This window comes from Sorex fumeus, unplaced genomic scaffold (assembly GCF_029834395.1).
Source record: "Sorex fumeus unplaced genomic scaffold, SorFum_2.1 ptg000006l, whole genome shotgun sequence".
NCBI lineage: Eukaryota > Metazoa > Chordata > Mammalia > Eulipotyphla > Soricidae > Sorex > Sorex fumeus.
Window position 1 is genome coordinate 8278440 of NW_026606063.1, and position 16965 is coordinate 8295404.

Sequence of the window (16965 nt, forward strand, 5' to 3'; positions counted from 1 at the left end):
CTCCTGTGGGTCTGACAGCTCAGTGCTCGGGGGCCACCAGAACTGTCCCCTAGTGAACCCTGTGCTACCGGAGATCAAAGCCAAGATCTTGCATAAACTGGGTTATTGCTCTACCACTTGAGCAAAATCACCAGCAACCTTTGTGTGCCCATCTGCCTGACACCTTTCTGGGGTCACACAGATGATTCCTGTTCTATTTGGCTGTATTAATGGCTGCATAGTCCCCTGTTTTTTTTTTCCTGCGGTGTCATAGGTGTAAATATTTAGAGGTGCATTAAGATATCTCATACATCATTGTTCCCCAGTCAGCTCAGCTTTTCTGGATCAGACCAGTGGTCTTATCAACAACCATCTCCTGCCCATCTATCTCACCATGCTGTCTTCTGAGATACGATCTTCACCAGGACCCGTTTTAATATTCGCTAGAGTATCCTTCCCCACCAAAGATGAACAACTTCATAAAACCAATGGAAATTTTTAAAAATACCACCTGTGCCCCTAAGAAGTACTTTGTCTTCTGTCAGGGACTGGTAGAAACCAAGTCCCCCACACTGACTGCATCTCTCATTCCCTCATGCTTGTCAAGAACAGTTGAACCAGTACCCGTATGAATACCTGAGTCCTAGAAGGCCTCTGATTGGGCCTTCCAGACATGCTACAGGAAGACAGGCTGCCTGGAGGATAGCAAAGAAGATGAGATAGCTTCATAACTTAAAGGAAGTGATAGCCACAGAACCATGATGTATATACAGCTTAACACATGCTTTAGATGTTAAAGTGTGAATGTCAGAACCATCACTTACTTCAAAATAAAACTAGGCTGTGCTGGAGGTTAAGTACAGGGATAAGGCATTAGCCTTGCACGCCAGGCTCTGTTGCTGGCACTGGATCTAGTCACCTGAGTACCACCAGGATTAAACCTTATGCAGAGCCAGGAGTAACCACTGCAATGTGTGGTTCAAAACCAAAAAAGGGAAGAAAACAAAGGAAACTAGGAATATTTGAGAGTGCCAAAGGTACAGTATTTTAGAAGTCATGGATTTAGTATTTTAGGAGTTATGTTGTTCCAGAAGACTCCTTCAAACAATGGGAAGAAACCAATCAGCAAGAGATACAAAACAACAGTCTGCTTTAGGCTTAATTATTTTTAAAATAAAGGGAAGAAAATAAAATAAAACAAGGAAGGTAATAGTTCCCTTTGTCTCACAAGGTTGTTGTGAGAAGGGGCTTTGAAGCACTTGGAATCCTGCATAGCACCTCGTCAGAGGCCAATAAATTCTGGTTTCCATTAAAGTTTTTTACATTATTACAGCCCCATCAAACCTTTTCAATCATCTCCCCTAATTCTTTTTCACTTCCAGATTTTTTGCTTCTGCTATTTAAGGGTCCAGAATTGATGTGGCCATCTCTTTCCTACTGAAAAACAACATGGTAAAGGAAATAGGAGGCTGAGGAGCGAATTATTCGAACTTTAAATTGAACATGAAAATCCCCGCGGAATTTTGTACATTTATCTCCCTAAGACTGAAATGGGAGCATGCCTTTTCTCATTTGTTTTCCTTCTCAGGGACATCGCTGCCAGGAACTGCCTCTTGACCTGTCCGGGCCCCGGCAGAGTGGCTAAGATTGGGGACTTCGGCATGGCCCGTGACATCTACAGGTGAGCCAGCAAGCCCCCACTCGCCCTGGGGGGCTTCAGTCAGCTCCAGGACCTGTGAACCAGTGGCCTGCAGTCCCAGGAAGTGGGAGCCCTTAATGAACGCCAAGGCCTGATGGTTTCTTTCTGAGCCCTCTGTAACTGCCGACTGTCACTGACACAGGTTCTTAATGAGATTGTCTTCCTGATTCCAGCATTCCGATTCTAGCATATTCTGGGTTACAGGTTCATTTCAATATTTGATCTGCAAAAGGGACTTCAACTTACTTAGCTTCTGTCCTCGCCACTCAGGTATTTCTAAATGGCTGTAGGTCCCACCCCAGGCCGAAAGTGCAAGCCCCACGAGTACCCTACCCTGGGTCCAATCGTCAACTCCACTCACACCAGTACACACAAAAGCCCCCATCTGCTCAGTTCTGCTGTGCTTCTTCTTCCCCGTCTTAGCCTCAAGTCTGTCCTTAAAAGCAAAGTACACAGGGAGAGATAGGGCAGCTGGTAAGGCACTTGCCTTGCACACGAATGACCTGGGTTTGGTTCCCAGCAACCCATATGGCCTCCCAAGCCCTGCCAGAAATAATCCCTGAGCACAGATTTTAGGAGTAAGCCCTGGGCATAGCCAGATATGCATCCCCCACCCCCCGCAAAAAAAAAAAAAGCCATAAAATACACAAGGGGACAGGAGAGATGATGTGGCATAAGGCACCTGCTGCTAACCAGGGTTTGATTTCCAGCACCTCACTGCCAGGAGTGATCCCTGTGTTTTGCCTTGCACGCGGCTGACGCAGGTTCAATCCCCGGCATCTCAAATGGTCCCCCAGGCACTGCCAGGAGTAATTCCTGAGTGCAGAGCCAGGAGTAACCACTGAGCATCACCAGGTATGGCCCAAAAAGCCAAAAAAAAGGAAAAAGGAGTGATCCCTGGCTCTAGAACCAGGAGTGAGCCCTGACCACTACCCTATGTGGCCTCCCCCAAACCAAAAGAACTAGAAAAAGGAAAACTTAATATACTTATAATTTTTAGAAACCTTCTTCTCCGGCACACAGCCCTGTGCTTCTCTTCCTAGTCCATGTTCCATCCGGTTGCTGACCTTGACTTGTTCTCACTGCCTGTGTGCCCTGCAGCTGCACCCCTCAGACCCTTCCCTGGGAGGTGCAGAGCACTGGCTCACGGCCCCTCTCTGGAGAACACAGAGCTCTGCTCCCTGTCTCTGCCAGCATGTCTCACACTCTCCCACGTGGTGGGGAATGGGGCCAAAGGGATGTGAGTCAGCCAGTCCCCTCAGGAGTCACCACCTCTCCCTGGCATATTCTGTTCCTCTCCCCCACGACCATGGGGCTCTGCGCTCCTTCTCCTACTTTCTGGAACAACACTGGGGTCAGCCCTGGTTTCATACGCAAGCACATGAACCCTGGCTCTGCCTCTCCATCCTCAGCTCTGGCAGCACCCACCCCTACCCCCCAAATCTAGACCTTCCACCATTCTACTTCCAACAGCCAGACTGCTCCCCACGTGCTCTGTTGTCCTGTGTGGGGAAGAGTTGGGGTGGAGGGCTTCTATCACACTCAACACCATCAGCCTCCTTGGTGTGCCTCACACCCACCTCAAGCAAAACAGATCAATTCTCCGTTCACGACACCCACGGCTCATAGCGATGGGGTGAGGCACACCCTGTGGCACTCAGGGCTCACTCCGGGTTCTGTGACCAGGGAGATCACTCTTTACAGTGCTCAGGGGAGCATATGGGATGTCCAGGATTGAACCTGGGTCAGCTGCATGCTAGGTCAGCTCCCTACCCACTGTACTATCTCCCCACCCCACCCCCACTTCCTTGGATATGAGGTTCTGTACAGTAATAGCGTCTATGTCTGTTTCTTCCTCTCTCTCTCTCTCTCTCTCTCTCTCTCTCTCTCTCTCTGAAAACGATGACTTATTTATGTCTTCAGCACCTGGCAGAGTACCCAATAACCCACAAAAGCCTGAGTTCATGTTGACTGAAGGGATTAATTAATCTTGGCAGCTGGCAGGAAGTTAGTTCCCCTAGGTCACCCACCAAGAGAATGAGCGGAGAGGTGGGAGGTGAAGCTGCCTTGAAAGTGTGAGTCAACCTAGTACCTTTGATCACTGCTGTCATTAAAGCAATTCTGATCAAAAGTCCTGACTCGTGTGCACATAAACGTCCTCCCTGCTGCCCCCAGTCCTGTGTCTATCTGATGTGCTTGGATTTTGTTGATGCCTAACTTGAACTCATGTGGTAGACACACAGAGGCCGGGAGGGATGTCCAACACACAGACTCAGCTCTATTCTGGCTCCCACGTTACAGGGTATTGTCGGAAAAACAGGCTGTGAGCGTCAGGGTAGAGGTGGGCTGTGGAGCGAATCATAATAAACCAAACCCATTAAAGATCTCAAGCCACAGGCATCTGTCAGCCATTGATTCAGTCCTTCCTGCCGCATGCAGGCTGGTTTGTCCTCTAGTAAATGACACACACATCTGAATGGCTCCCCGCTCTGTCCCTGAACTACAGAACCCTTGATTTCCCTTTGATGGGTGGATGTTGGTGAGGCCACTTTCTCAAGCTGCCTGGAGCTTCTGCAGAGACCATCCCCCAACCAGTTGGGTTTCTCTCTCCCCCTGCAGGGCCAGCTACTACCGCAAGGGAGGATGCGCCATGCTACCGGTCAAATGGATGCCCCCCGAGGCCTTCATGGAGGGAATATTCACCTCCAAAACAGATACATGGTGAGTCTCTGCTGCCCGCCTCCAGTCTCTCTTAAAGAGAAGGATTTTTATTCCAGTTCATTGGGGTCAGCTATCTCACACACACAGTGGTCTCTTGATAGCGACCCCAACTTTCAAGTGCAAGCAGTTTATATAGGATTTGATTACACAAGCAGTATAGGCTTTATTGTTTCAGATAAGCCTTACTCATCCACCAAATAAAGGTATCTGGCTAGTCCCTAGGGTATATGTTGAACTCTGATAGGCTTCTGGTCGCTAGGTGCATTCTCTATGGTGTCTGGAATATTGTGACTGATTGAACCCACTTGCTGGACCCAGGAACTCTCCAGGTGGGTTCAGGTTGGCTAGTTACACATTGTTTGATTCCCAGGAAACTGAAACTATTTCCGTTCCAGGAATTGAACCTGAGGCCCACCCCCCTGAGTTTTCTCATTTCTGCTGCCTGTCATGGCATCAGTTTCGCTCTTAGAGATTCTTTTCTGGTGTCAGTATCCAGCGGGATCCAGCGGGGCCTCTGTCATCCAGGTTCTGGAGCACTGCCTTCATCACCCTCATGACATACCATCCCAGATCATTCCCTTTCTCTAGGGCCAGATCCTTAATCTTGCCCTCACTATTCTCCTCACTACTCCTATCACTGGGAGTAGCCCAACACCTGCCTCCCAAAACAAAACAAAAACAAAACTGGAATATCCTAAGAAAGACAAGTTATTGCGGTGATCATCCAAGGGTGAAGCACCATTTAACTCCATGTTTCCAGCAGGGAGGTTCTTGAAGAGCAAATGAGGAAGCAGAGTCCAGGGGAACGGAGCTCTAGCCCGCTGGTGCACCTGGCACTGCACAAGCTCCCTCCCTTCAGGTGCACAGGGAAGAGGAGCAGGTGAGGGGTGGGGAGGGACAGGACTGCATCTGCCAGGAGCAAGGTCAAAGGCAGCAGGCAAAGATGATGCTCAGGGCTGCGTCCCAACAAGGGGAAAATGGTGCTTGGGCCCCGTGATCTTTCTCCCTCACATTCCCTCACCCTGTGACCTCACTTTCATCCTAAGGAAAACCACAGATCACAACCTGACATCCTGTAAAACCCCCGAGCCATACGCTTTCAAACTAGATCACCCCCAACAAGGAGTCTGAGATGTGACCAAAGTTCTCGTGTAGCCTAGATCGGCCAATTCCAGGAGATGCTGTTGTTGCATTTGCTTCTGAAGCAGAAAGGAAAGGTCGGGAAAAGCAAGGAAATACAAAAAGCTATGGGCTCGAGCTCGTGGCAGTGCTTTCCGATTGGCTCATGAATTATCACTAATGCACCAGACTAACTCAAGGTGCTAAAAATAGGGGAGTGTTGTAATATGTGGAAAGTCTCTTATCTGGGTGATGTCTTTACATTCTAAAACTGTTCCAAAATAAAATGATAGAAATGCAAAAGTCACAGAAAGCTTGGAAGACAGGATTGAGTAAACCTAGAATTAAATAACCATAAACAGATGGAATCTATATAGAAGGGAAAGGGAAAAAAGTAAGTGATTAAAACAACAGATCTAATTAACTGACAAATAGGAGGTCTGGAGAGAATGAGCAGAGGAAATTAAGAGAATAAAATCATCAACAAAATCACTCAAGAAGATTTCCCAGAACAGAAGGGCATACGTTTCCGGAATAAAAGCACCATGGACACAACAGGGACCCAAACACATCATCAATAAATCTCAGACCATTGGGAGTCAGATCCTGCAAGCTCCCAAGGAGAAGAATAAAGTAGTAGTGAAAAGTGATACAGCGGGGCTGAAGCGATAGCACAGCAAGCAGGTAGGGCGTTTGCCTTGCACGCGGCCAACCCAGGTTCGATTCCCAGCATCCCATATGGTCCCTTAAGCACCACCAGGAGCCACACCCCTGTGCATCGCCCCCCCCCAAAAAAAAAGTGATGCAGGAACTAAAAGATGACAGAGCCAGTGTCAGTTGAGTGCTCAATAGCAAGCCAGGAAATGCAAGGCCCCGTGGACAGCATAGCGGTCACGAAGTCCTAAAAGTCTTGCATTGAGATAATATCTATAGGCGGCCATGCCAAGTGGCTCTGAGCCCTGTTCTCACCCTGCTCTGCATTGCAGCCCTTTCTATTGGACTGCTAAATGAAATACAAAGATGTCCTGCTAAAGTTGAATTTCAGATGAAGAGCAAATCCCTTTTGTGTGTGTGTGTGTATCGTCCATGCAACATTTGGGATATACGAGTAAGTGTCATCTGGAATTCAAGTTTAACTGGATGGCCCAGATTTGTGTTCGTTCAAATGGACCCCGCTCCCTGCCTGAAAAGAACAGAGTTCTCTGGCCAACTCTACTTCTTGCTCCCTTGAACTCTGAGAACAAAAGCTTCTGTTTGCAGTCTCCGCTGGTTCTCTGAAAGGTTACTATGATCACTCTGTTCTGACAGGCATAAAACATAGCGCTGGAATTCTTCAGGCCTTGCTAATTTCTTGGTGCGTTTTGCTTATTTTGTTTTGCCTTGGAGGCAGAAAGAGCACTTGAGAGGAATAATGCATGCAGCAGGCAATTTGTAAGAAGTGAAATGAGGGGACGGAATGATGTATTTCACTCCGTCTTGAATCAGCTGTAAAAGAGCCTCCGCTTTGGTCTTCTCACCTAAAAGTAGTTGGGATTTGCACAATTTTTCTCACCAGCATCTGAAATGTTGCCAAGATTATGTCAATAAAAGTATTTTACGTTCCTTAGGAGAGAGCAATGTTACTTCCTGTTTGAAGTAATATTTATTAACATCAGAAAATTACAACAAAATAAGCTTTTCAGTCAGAAATTAAAGTTATAGTCAAAATATCAAAGGAGTTGACTTTGGACCATGAAAAAATTATTTTTAAGGTCCAGGAATATAACTCATGCTTCACATATATGAGATCCTGGAATCAACTCTTGTCATCAAATAAACCATAAAAACCAATGTTTATTTAAATCAAATACAAAATGGAATTCATTTGGGATGGTTGGAGAGATGGTATAGTGGATAGGGCATTTGCCATGCATGTGACTGACCGGTTTTTATCCCTGTGGTGACCATCCCATATGGTCTCCCGAGCACCACAAGGAGTGATCCCTGAATACAGTCAAGAGTAACCCCTGAGCACCACCGGTACCCTCCCACCACCACCACTAAGAGGAGATAAATAGATGAAGTGAATGAATACCCCAGATAAGAACAAGAAGGGAAATATTTTAGGAATAGTATTGGAAGAGTGGTCATCTGGAAAAATAAGTTTATGTAGATCCTTATTTCACACCATCTACCAAACTGAATTCTAACTGGACTGGAGAGAAGATAGAAGAAGAAGAAAAAAACACAACTAGAAGAGCAGCAAATATTCATCTAATTATTGATAGAAGATTCTATGGGGGAGACAGGCATGACTGTATAATCTATAAAATAGATGGAAAAAATCACCAAAACATTTTTAAATGGATTTGACTCTTAAAAATAAACATCTTTGGTGTTCTAAGAAACATATCAAAGCAACAACAAGCATTATAGTAAGTTAAAGATTAGCCTCTTTTATAAATGAGCCATGTCTTTAAGTAGAAAAGGAAAATTGATACCAGCATGAGGATTAAAACAGGCAAAAGGTATTCATAGACAGGGCTGGAGTGATAGTACAATGGGTAGGGCATTTGCTTTGCATGCGGCTGGCCCGGGTTTGATTCCCAGCTTCCCATATGGTCCCCCAAGCACCGCCAGGGGTAATTCCTGAGTGCCGAGCCAGGAGTAACCCCTGAGCATCTCTGGGTGTGACCCAAAAAGAAAAAAAAAGATATTCATAGACAATTCATAGGTTAAAAAAATGAGTTTATTAATAAATACTTGGGAAAACATTCGGTGAGGTTACTTACCACGTCAAATAAACATACCTTTAACTATCCTTTCATCTCTTTCAAGTTCTCATTGTTTAGTAAGAGTGCTCTATGCTGGTGAGATGTCTGATGCCTTCTTAAATGATGCTCACTGCTGCTCAGAGCAGCACAGCAGAGCTCAAATGCAGTATATCAAGACATTCCCATGGTCCATGATCATCTCCACATTCCAGCAGAGTTATCCAGAATTTTGCTAGGCTATCCTAATCCTAACGGCCAAGACGCAGAGACTATAAAACCCAGCTCCCGGAATGCTCGGCCGCATTTGCGGCCACTCGACATCTTATTTTTTCCTTTGGAGAACCTGGCAGAGTACCAAAAGTATCCTGCCTGCACGGCAGAGTCTGGCAAATTTCCCATGTCGTACTCAATATGCCAAATACCAGTAACAATGATGGGGCTCAATCTCCTAATCCTGAAAGAGCATTGAAATGGCTCTTTTAAAATCTCAGGGCTAGGAAGAAGGAGACGTTACTGGTGCCTGCTCGAGGAAATTGACGAACAGGATGATCGTGATCGTGATCCTAATCCTAAACTTGGAGAATTTACCATAAGGAAATAATCCTCACAAAACTACATAGCGATGTTTATCACAGATCTTGAAATAAGTACAAAGTGGGAAACAGCATGGAACTGAGAAGCAGATTAAGTTCCAACCATTCAAAGGAATAATTTCCAGTCATTTAAAAATTCCTTTTCTAAAATCTTTTTTTTTGTTTGTTTGTTTTTGTTTTGTTTTGAAGTAAAACAGATTTTATTTGGAGGGATTTTAGAAGGGAAGGAGGGAGAGAAAGTGGAATAGAGTGGAGAGTTAGAGAGTCAGAGTAACGCGCTCGAGGGAGAACGGGAGCTTCTCCACGGGCAGAGAGAGCCCCTGCACACACCTCAGCATTAGATAGGAAAACATAAAAGTCCACATCTCAAGAGGGGAGATGCGGGAGACACATGTGCTCGGCCACGCGGGCACAAGCAGCACAGGGGCTCGAGCAGCATATGCGCCCCTTTTCTAAAATCTTTTGATTAGTATGGGGCTGGAGCGATAGCACAGCGGTAGGGCGTTTGCCTTGCACGCAGCCAACATGGCCGACCCGAGTTCAATTCCTCCGCCCCTCTCGGAGAGCCCGGCAAGCTACCGAGAGGATCTCGCCCGCACGGCAGGGCCTGGCAAGCTCCCCGTGACGTATTCGATATGCCAGACACAGTAACAACAAAGTCTCCAATGGAGACGTTCCTGGGCCCGCTTGAGCAAATCGATGATCAACGGGAGGGCCTTTACTTACTTTACTTGATTAGTATGGAAAGTGTTTTTGTCATACAAAAATGTGCAAATGCTCTTCTCCCCGCCCCCAGAAATCCAGATTCAAAACTGCATATTACCTATTACTGTCATTATAGCTAAAAGTCTAAACACACACAAAAAAATGTGTCTAGAACAAACAAATGACACGTCTGTCTGTGTGTGGAGTGCTACATAGGGGCTACTTTCTTGGTCTTTTATTTTTTTCCCCCCTGTTACAGGTGTTGTTCTGTTGTGGAAATACATGCGATTAAAAGCATGAAGATTTTACAGCATGTGTGCGTGCTTGTGTGTGGCTGTGTGGTGCCGAGTGTGTCTGCAAACCCACACCCTCTCTCCTCTCCGCAGGTCCTTTGGAGTCCTGCTGTGGGAAATATTCTCCCTCGGATATATGCCATACCCCAGCAAAAGCAACCAAGAAGTTCTAGAGTTTGTCACCAGCGGAGGACGGATGGACCCACCAAAGAACTGCCCTGGACCAGTGTATGTCTCTCTCAGGAACATTCTTACAAGTGACTGAGCACAGTCTTCCTTCTCAAAACACTAGCTGCAGCCACATGATGCTTTCTGAAACTCAAGAGGAAGCAGCTGAGTTCACTTCGTAGAACGCTAGATAGGACCGGAAGTCGGCTTCAGTGAGATAGGCTAGTCTTCCAGCCCCTGGAAAACAAGAATGTCACGCCAGAAAGTTTCCATTGTCTGGCTGGGGCCTGGGGACTCACTGGGCAAGTCCTAGAAAGTTGTTTCCCTGGCTCCAACCATGCCGACCCATGCCGTGTCTCCAGTCCCCTTTAAATATGTGTCCCTGAGCTCATTGCTGCCCTCTCTAGATGGGAGACATGATTAAGATTTTCTTTTTTGGGGGGATGGGGGTCCGTTTAATTCTGGAGTGAACCAGAAGGACCCTTGTATACAGGTTAAGCTCTAGAGACCTTACTACCCGGGATGATTCTGTGTCCCATCAGCAGAGGGCAGCATATGCCAACCACAGCGCCCTGGTCGAGTTCTACCCTCTGGACCCACAACCAGACTTTAAAAAATGTGCCTGTCAAGAAAGATCAGGGAGATGCAGATCAAAACCACAATGAGATACCATCTCACACCTCAGAGACTGGCCCACATTCAAAAGAACAAAAGCAACCGATGCTGGCGTGGATGTGGCGAGAAAGGGACACTCCTTCACTGTTGGTGGGAATGTCCACTGGTTCAGCCCTTCTGGAAAACAGTATGGACGATTCTCAAAAAATTAGAAATTGAGCTCCCATTTGACCCAGCAATACCACTCCTGGGAATATATCCCAGAGAGGCAAAAATGTATAGTCGAAGTGACATCTGCACTTGTTTGTTCATTGCAGCACTCTTTACAATAGCCAGAAACTGGAAGAAACCTGAATGCCCAAGAACAGATGACTGGTTAAAGAAACTTTGGTACATCTACACAATGGAGTACTATGTAGCTCTTAGAAAAGATGAAGTCATGAAATTTACAAACAAGTGGTACAATATGGAAAGTATCATGCTAAGCGAAATGAGTCAGAAAGAGAGGGATAGACATAGAAAGATTGCATTCATCTGGGGGATATAAAGTAACAAAGTATGAGATTAATACCCAAGAATAGCTGAGATCAGCACCAGGAGGATTACTCCATAACTTAGAGGCCAGCCGGGTATCCTAGAGGAAAGGGCTATTCAGATAGAGAAGGGAGCACCAAATAAAGGATGTTTGGAAGATCCTCCCAGGAGGGGAGATGCATGTCGAAAGTAGACTATGGACTGAACATGTTTGCCACTCAATGCCTCTTTTGCAGACCACAACACCCAAAAGGAGAGAGAGAACACAGGGGATTGCCCTGCCACAGAGATGGGGGGATGGGGGGATGGGGGTGGGAGGGATATTATCCATGGTGGTGGAAAATGGGCACTGGTGGAGGGATGGGTATCTGATCATTGTATAATTGAAACCAAAGCACAAAAAATTGTAAATCTACAACTTTAAAAAAAATAAAATAAAATAAAGGGGAAAAAAAAAAAAAAAAAAAAAAAGAAAGCAAGCTGGGACTGGGGGCATAGGAGGAGGGAGGGGCGAGGCAACCTGGGGATATGGGGGTTAGGTTCATGCTGATGGTGGGGCCGAGTTGGAATCCAGTATGCCAGAAACTCAGTTATGAATTACTGTAAATCACGGCGTCTACATCAGAATGAAATTTAAAAAAAAAGTATTGGGCAGGGAATGTATTTTTCACTCGTTTCTCCTGATTTTAAGTTAGGTGTCCACTCTTCTTGCAGATACCGGATAATGACTCAGTGCTGGCAACACCAGCCTGAAGACAGACCTAACTTTGCCATCATTTTGGAGAGGATTGAATATTGCACTCAGGTATTAACATCACCCCACCCCAGTACCCCAGCCCACGTTGTATGGAAGAGTCTTGGAAAATTTTATTTATTTTTTATTTTTTTATTTATTTATTTTGCTTTTTTGGGTCACACCCAGTGATGCACAGGGGTTACTCCTGGTTCATGCACTCAGGAATTACTCCTGGCCGTGCTTGGGGGACCATATGGGATGCTGGGAATAGAACCTGGGTCGGCTGCGTGCAAGGCAAACGCCCTACCCACTGTGCTATCACTCCAGCCCCCCGAGTCTTGGAGAATTTTAAATAAAAAATAAAGGACCAGAGTGATAGTACAGCAGGTAGGGTGCTTGCCTTTCACACAGCCTTCCTGGGTTTTACCTCTGGCATCCTATAAGCTCCCCTGAGCCCACCAGCAGTGATCCCTGAGTGCAGAGCCAGAAGTAACCCCTGAGAACTGACAGGTGTGTCCCCCCAAAAAGAAAAAAAAATTTTAAAATAGAAAATAAAAGTTAAACCAGCCAAGTAAGACTTATGAGCATGTGAATAAACATTAATTATTAAGTAAAATGATTGCTATGTGAGTTTGCCATTTTTTTTTTTTTTGCTTTTTGGGTCATACCCGGCAATGCACAGGGGTTACTCCTGGATCTGCACTCAGGAATTACCCCTGGCGGTGCTCAGGGGACCATATGGGATGCTGGGAATTGAACCCGGATTGGCTGCGTGCAAGGCAAACGCCCCACCTGCTGTGCTATCATTCCAGCCCCGAGTTTGCCAATTTTGTTAACAAATAATTCTTCACCGGCTTAAGATAGTGCCAGACATTTGGGATGGGGGGGAGATTTGGGAATAAATTCACAAATATTAACTTACCATAAGTCCCTTATAACCTAATGTTCTATTAGGCACAACAGTGATTTGAAAGAAGTGTGGGAAACACCTGCTGTCCTATGTTTAGGGACTGGTTGGAAAAATCATCATATGAAATAATTAACAGTATATAATTGTTACATTCTGTGTTCAAGGATCCCTGAGAAGGGAGCTAAGACCAGGAAAAGACAAAGTAATCTGGAGAAAATAGTCACATCAGCCATAGCAACAAAATAGCCTCTGTAATACACATCTTCTTTCATCATTTCACTTTATCCTCTCTGAGATACATAGAATAGCCACACAGTTCCCTAGAAGTCTCCTGCGTCTATGCAGAACCCCTCCTTCTTCCTCCAGTCCTGGCTGAATTTCTCTCCTCATCCCATTAACAAGAGGCGAATTCCAGGGGAATTCCCCTGAGTTCCACTCTGCCTCCACACCATTCTCACCCTGTTCCCAACTCAAGGACAAGAAAAGGCAAGTCCCTGCCCCCAGAGACTTGCCTTTTCTCCCTCTTTTGTGCTCTGACTTCTTTCTCATCCTTCCTCTGGGATCCCCTCTGAGACTCTCTGTATCCATGAGCACTGGAGAAGTCAGGCGACAAATCTCTTCCTCTCCAAGGCCCCTCATCTTGGTGGCAACAATAAATTCCATTTTAAAACTATACTTATTTTCCTAGCTTCATGATCTGTCCCCAAGGTCCTTTCCATTCAAAGCAGATAAACTGGTCTATATCTCAGAGGAACTTCATTTATCAGGTTATTTGGGGTTCTGAGAACTTGACATTCATACGGCATATAGGATACTGTGGTATGATGTTAATGGTGTACACCCATTAAATATGTGTGTATGGAGAAAGAAAGAGAGAGGTTATTTCCCCCAAAAAAGTATACACCATATTAAAACTAGGGCATTCTATACAGATATATTTAGAATGACTCCCTATAGAATTGAACAGAAAAGGAGCGAAAAAGTGAAAGTCAATCGGTACTTTGTGACTCTTCACTCTTGGCTGATGAATACTGGACCAGAGTACTTTTCTGTTACCCATAGGCAATCCTTTTCAATTTGCATGAAATAGTCATGAATTACATTTCTTCAGGTTTAGGCTTGCTGCCCCAAACTTTCTTGTCCCTCTGCCCAATTACCCTGCTCTTCCAAAGGCCTCAGTTCTTCACTTGTAGGTCACAACCCCATATGAGGTTACATCACCAAGTATGGGGTCATGAAAATCTTGGTAGCACTCAATGGTTTCTGAAGGCACGATGACCAAAAGTTAATTCACAATCTACTGCATTGTGAATCTGAGGAGCAGCACTTAACCCAGGGTGCATTTCTTGGATGGAAAAGGACAGAGAGCATGGAAAGTTGAAGAGGGCCATCCCCGGGTCCCTGTCAGCTGCTGGAAACATGATGATCAAGCTCCTGAGTGAGCTTTGCAAAGGTTTTCCTGAGCTCTTCAGTAACTCCTGGGGTTCACAAAGGACCTCACCCTGTTAAACTTGCTGAAAGGACCGTTGTTGAGATGGAATGTAGAAAAAGTCACAACATGCATGACCTACCACAGTGATAAGACTGGGAGGCTTCTGGAGAGCCAGTAAGAACTAAACCTGGTGAACAGCAGGAAATGTTGTCTCCATCTTCTTGATCCACCTCACACACACACACACACACACACACACACACACACACACACACACTGAGGCCCTCCTTTTACCTAGAAGAATTTTATTGAAAATAAACTGGGGGCTAGAGCAATAGCACAGCGGGTAGGCGTTTGCCTTGCACACGGCCGACCCGGGTTTGGTTCCCAGCATCCCATATGGTCCCCTGAGCACCATAAGGGGTAATTCCTGAGTGCAGAGCCAGGAGAAACCCCTGTGCATTGCCGGGTATGACCCAAAAAGTAAAAAAGAAAGAAAGAAAGAAAGAAAGAAAGAAAGAAAGAAAGAAAGAAAGAAAGAAGAAAAGAAAAGAAAAGAAAAGAAAAGAAAAGAAAAGAAAAGAAAAGAAAAGAAACTGGAATTTTTTTTTTGCCTTTGTTTTGGGAGGTCACACCCAGCGATGCTCAGGGGTTACTCATGGATCTGTGCTCAGGAGTTTCTCCTGGCAGTGCTTGGGGGACCATATGGGATGCCAGGGATCAAGCCCAGGTTGGCCACGTGCAAGGCAAACACCCTACCCGCTGTGCTATCGCTCCTGCCCCTGGAATTGTTTCTTTTTAATTAGTTCGTATATATGTTTAAATCCACTAGCCCATAAGGTTTCTCAAAGGTTGTCTCTGAAAGTCCTTCCTGACCCATTCCCAGGCCCTAGTGATTGGGTCTTCCCAGTCCACTCTTCACAGAACTTATCCTCTGCTCTCAAAGATAATGGCAAATTCCTGATCACTGTGCTTATAAATTAAGAGTCCCACCAAGCAGTGATTTTCTCATTTGTAAAGATTCAGGGTGAGAGGGCCACCAAGGGATCCTCCAGAGTCAAGGTTTGCTCCGGGATTCGGAGCTCTGACGCGTTCCTTTCTCCCAACTCTAGGATCCAGACGTAATCAACACTGCTTTGCCAATAGAATATGGGCCACTCCTGGAGGAGGAAGAGAAGGTGCCCATGAGGCCCAAAGACCCCGAGGGGATCCCCCCTCTCCTAGTGTCTCCTCCTCAAATGAAGCGGGAGGAAGGGCAGGAGCCCGCTGGTCTGGCCCCGCTGCCGTCCACCTCCTCTGCCAAGGCCCTGAAGAAGCCGCCAGCCGCAGAGCTCGCTGTTCGAGTTGCTAGAGGACCCGCTGGAGAAGGGGGACATGTGAACATGGCCTTCTCTCAGTCCAACCCACCCCCAGAGCTGCACAAAGTCCAGGGATCCAGAAACAAACCCACCAGCCTTTGGAACCCCACGTACGGCTCCTGGTTTGCAGAGAAACCCGCCAAAAAGAACAATCTTCCTACCAAGAAGGAACCACACAGCAGAGGGGACTTGGCCCGCGAGGGAAGCTGTACTGTCCCACCGAACGTGGCACCTGGCCGACTGCCAGGCACCTCTCTGCTCCTAGAACCTTCTTCGCTGACGGCCAACATGAAGGAAGTGCCTCTCTTCCGGCTGCGTCACTTCCCGTGTGGCACCGTCAACTACGGCTACCAGCAACAGGGCCTGCCCCTGGAGGCCACGGCTGCCCCTGCAACGAGTCATTATGAGGACACCGTGCTGAAGACCCAGCCTGGGCCCTGAGTCCAGGGGAAGCCTGGGCCCAGGGAGGAGGGACAAGGAATGACTCCTCTGCCAGAGACCAAATGTCACTTTTCATTTTGTGCCAACTTGTTTTGAAGTGCCACATCGAGCATGGTGTTTGCGACACGCTCTCGGAAGGGTTGGAAGGGGGCTTCTGCCAGTCTTTTGGGAGAGGTAAGCATTGTAAAAGCGGGTGGGCGGAAGGCCAGGCCCTGGGGACTGTGTGGGTGTCGTGCTTGCCTGGTGGACCCTCCCTCTTGCTGTTTGCCCATGTGGGGAGCCTCTGTCCTTCAGATCCAGGGCTCTCAACTTGTCCTTGCCTGTCACTGGGGGCGGGAATAGAAAGGATGCTGTGCTTTGGACCAATTGGCCTAGGGAAAGCCAGTGAGCACTTGGAAACATCAGAGGCAGCTAAGCAAAACGCCGCCTTGAAGGTATGGGGATGCTTCTTCTAGCTGTGCTGCTGAGATCGATGCAAATGGGGTGGGGGTGTCAGGGAAAGGCGTGCCTGCTCCTCTGTGGGAGGTACGGACATCAACATGCTTGAGTTTCAGACCCCAGTCCAGATCCAGAGATTCAGATGTCCTATCTCTATGCCTCATGCCTTAAGAAAACCTTCTCCTACTCCCAAACACAAGTGTGAGGTCTCTCCCCCTGGATTGGAAAACTCAAGAGTCAAGTGATCACTTCTTTTGAAAAGTGGAGTAAGCCAGATAGTTTAAAAACAGAGAGTTTAAGTGGCAGCCATATATCAGAGCACAGAAGTATACTCATGCCTGGGCCCAGTATCCTTGTCTTAGGTCAAAACCTTCTAGCAATTTCTATCAGGCAACCTTCCGAACTGAATTTTCGGCTGACAAGCAGGTAAAGCTGTCCAGGGCAGTAAGGACTCCTGACTGAAGCATCATC

General features: G+C 46.6%; 1 protein-coding gene across 1 annotated transcript in view; it reads left to right on the forward strand.

Moving 5' to 3' along the window:
* ALK (ALK receptor tyrosine kinase) overlaps positions 1 to 16748 on the forward strand; it is a 30842-nt gene extending 14094 nt beyond the window's left edge. The window contains exons 10-14 of the mRNA XM_056129869.1: positions 1568 to 1660; positions 4298 to 4399; positions 9956 to 10090; positions 11894 to 11984; positions 15370 to 16748. Of these exons, the coding sequence (XP_055985844.1) occupies positions 1568 to 1660; positions 4298 to 4399; positions 9956 to 10090; positions 11894 to 11984; positions 15370 to 16056 (1108 nt within the window). The 3' untranslated portion in view covers positions 16057 to 16748. The remainder of the gene's footprint in view (positions 1 to 1567; positions 1661 to 4297; positions 4400 to 9955; positions 10091 to 11893; positions 11985 to 15369) is intronic.
* Positions 16749 to 16965: the final 217 nt, after the last annotated feature.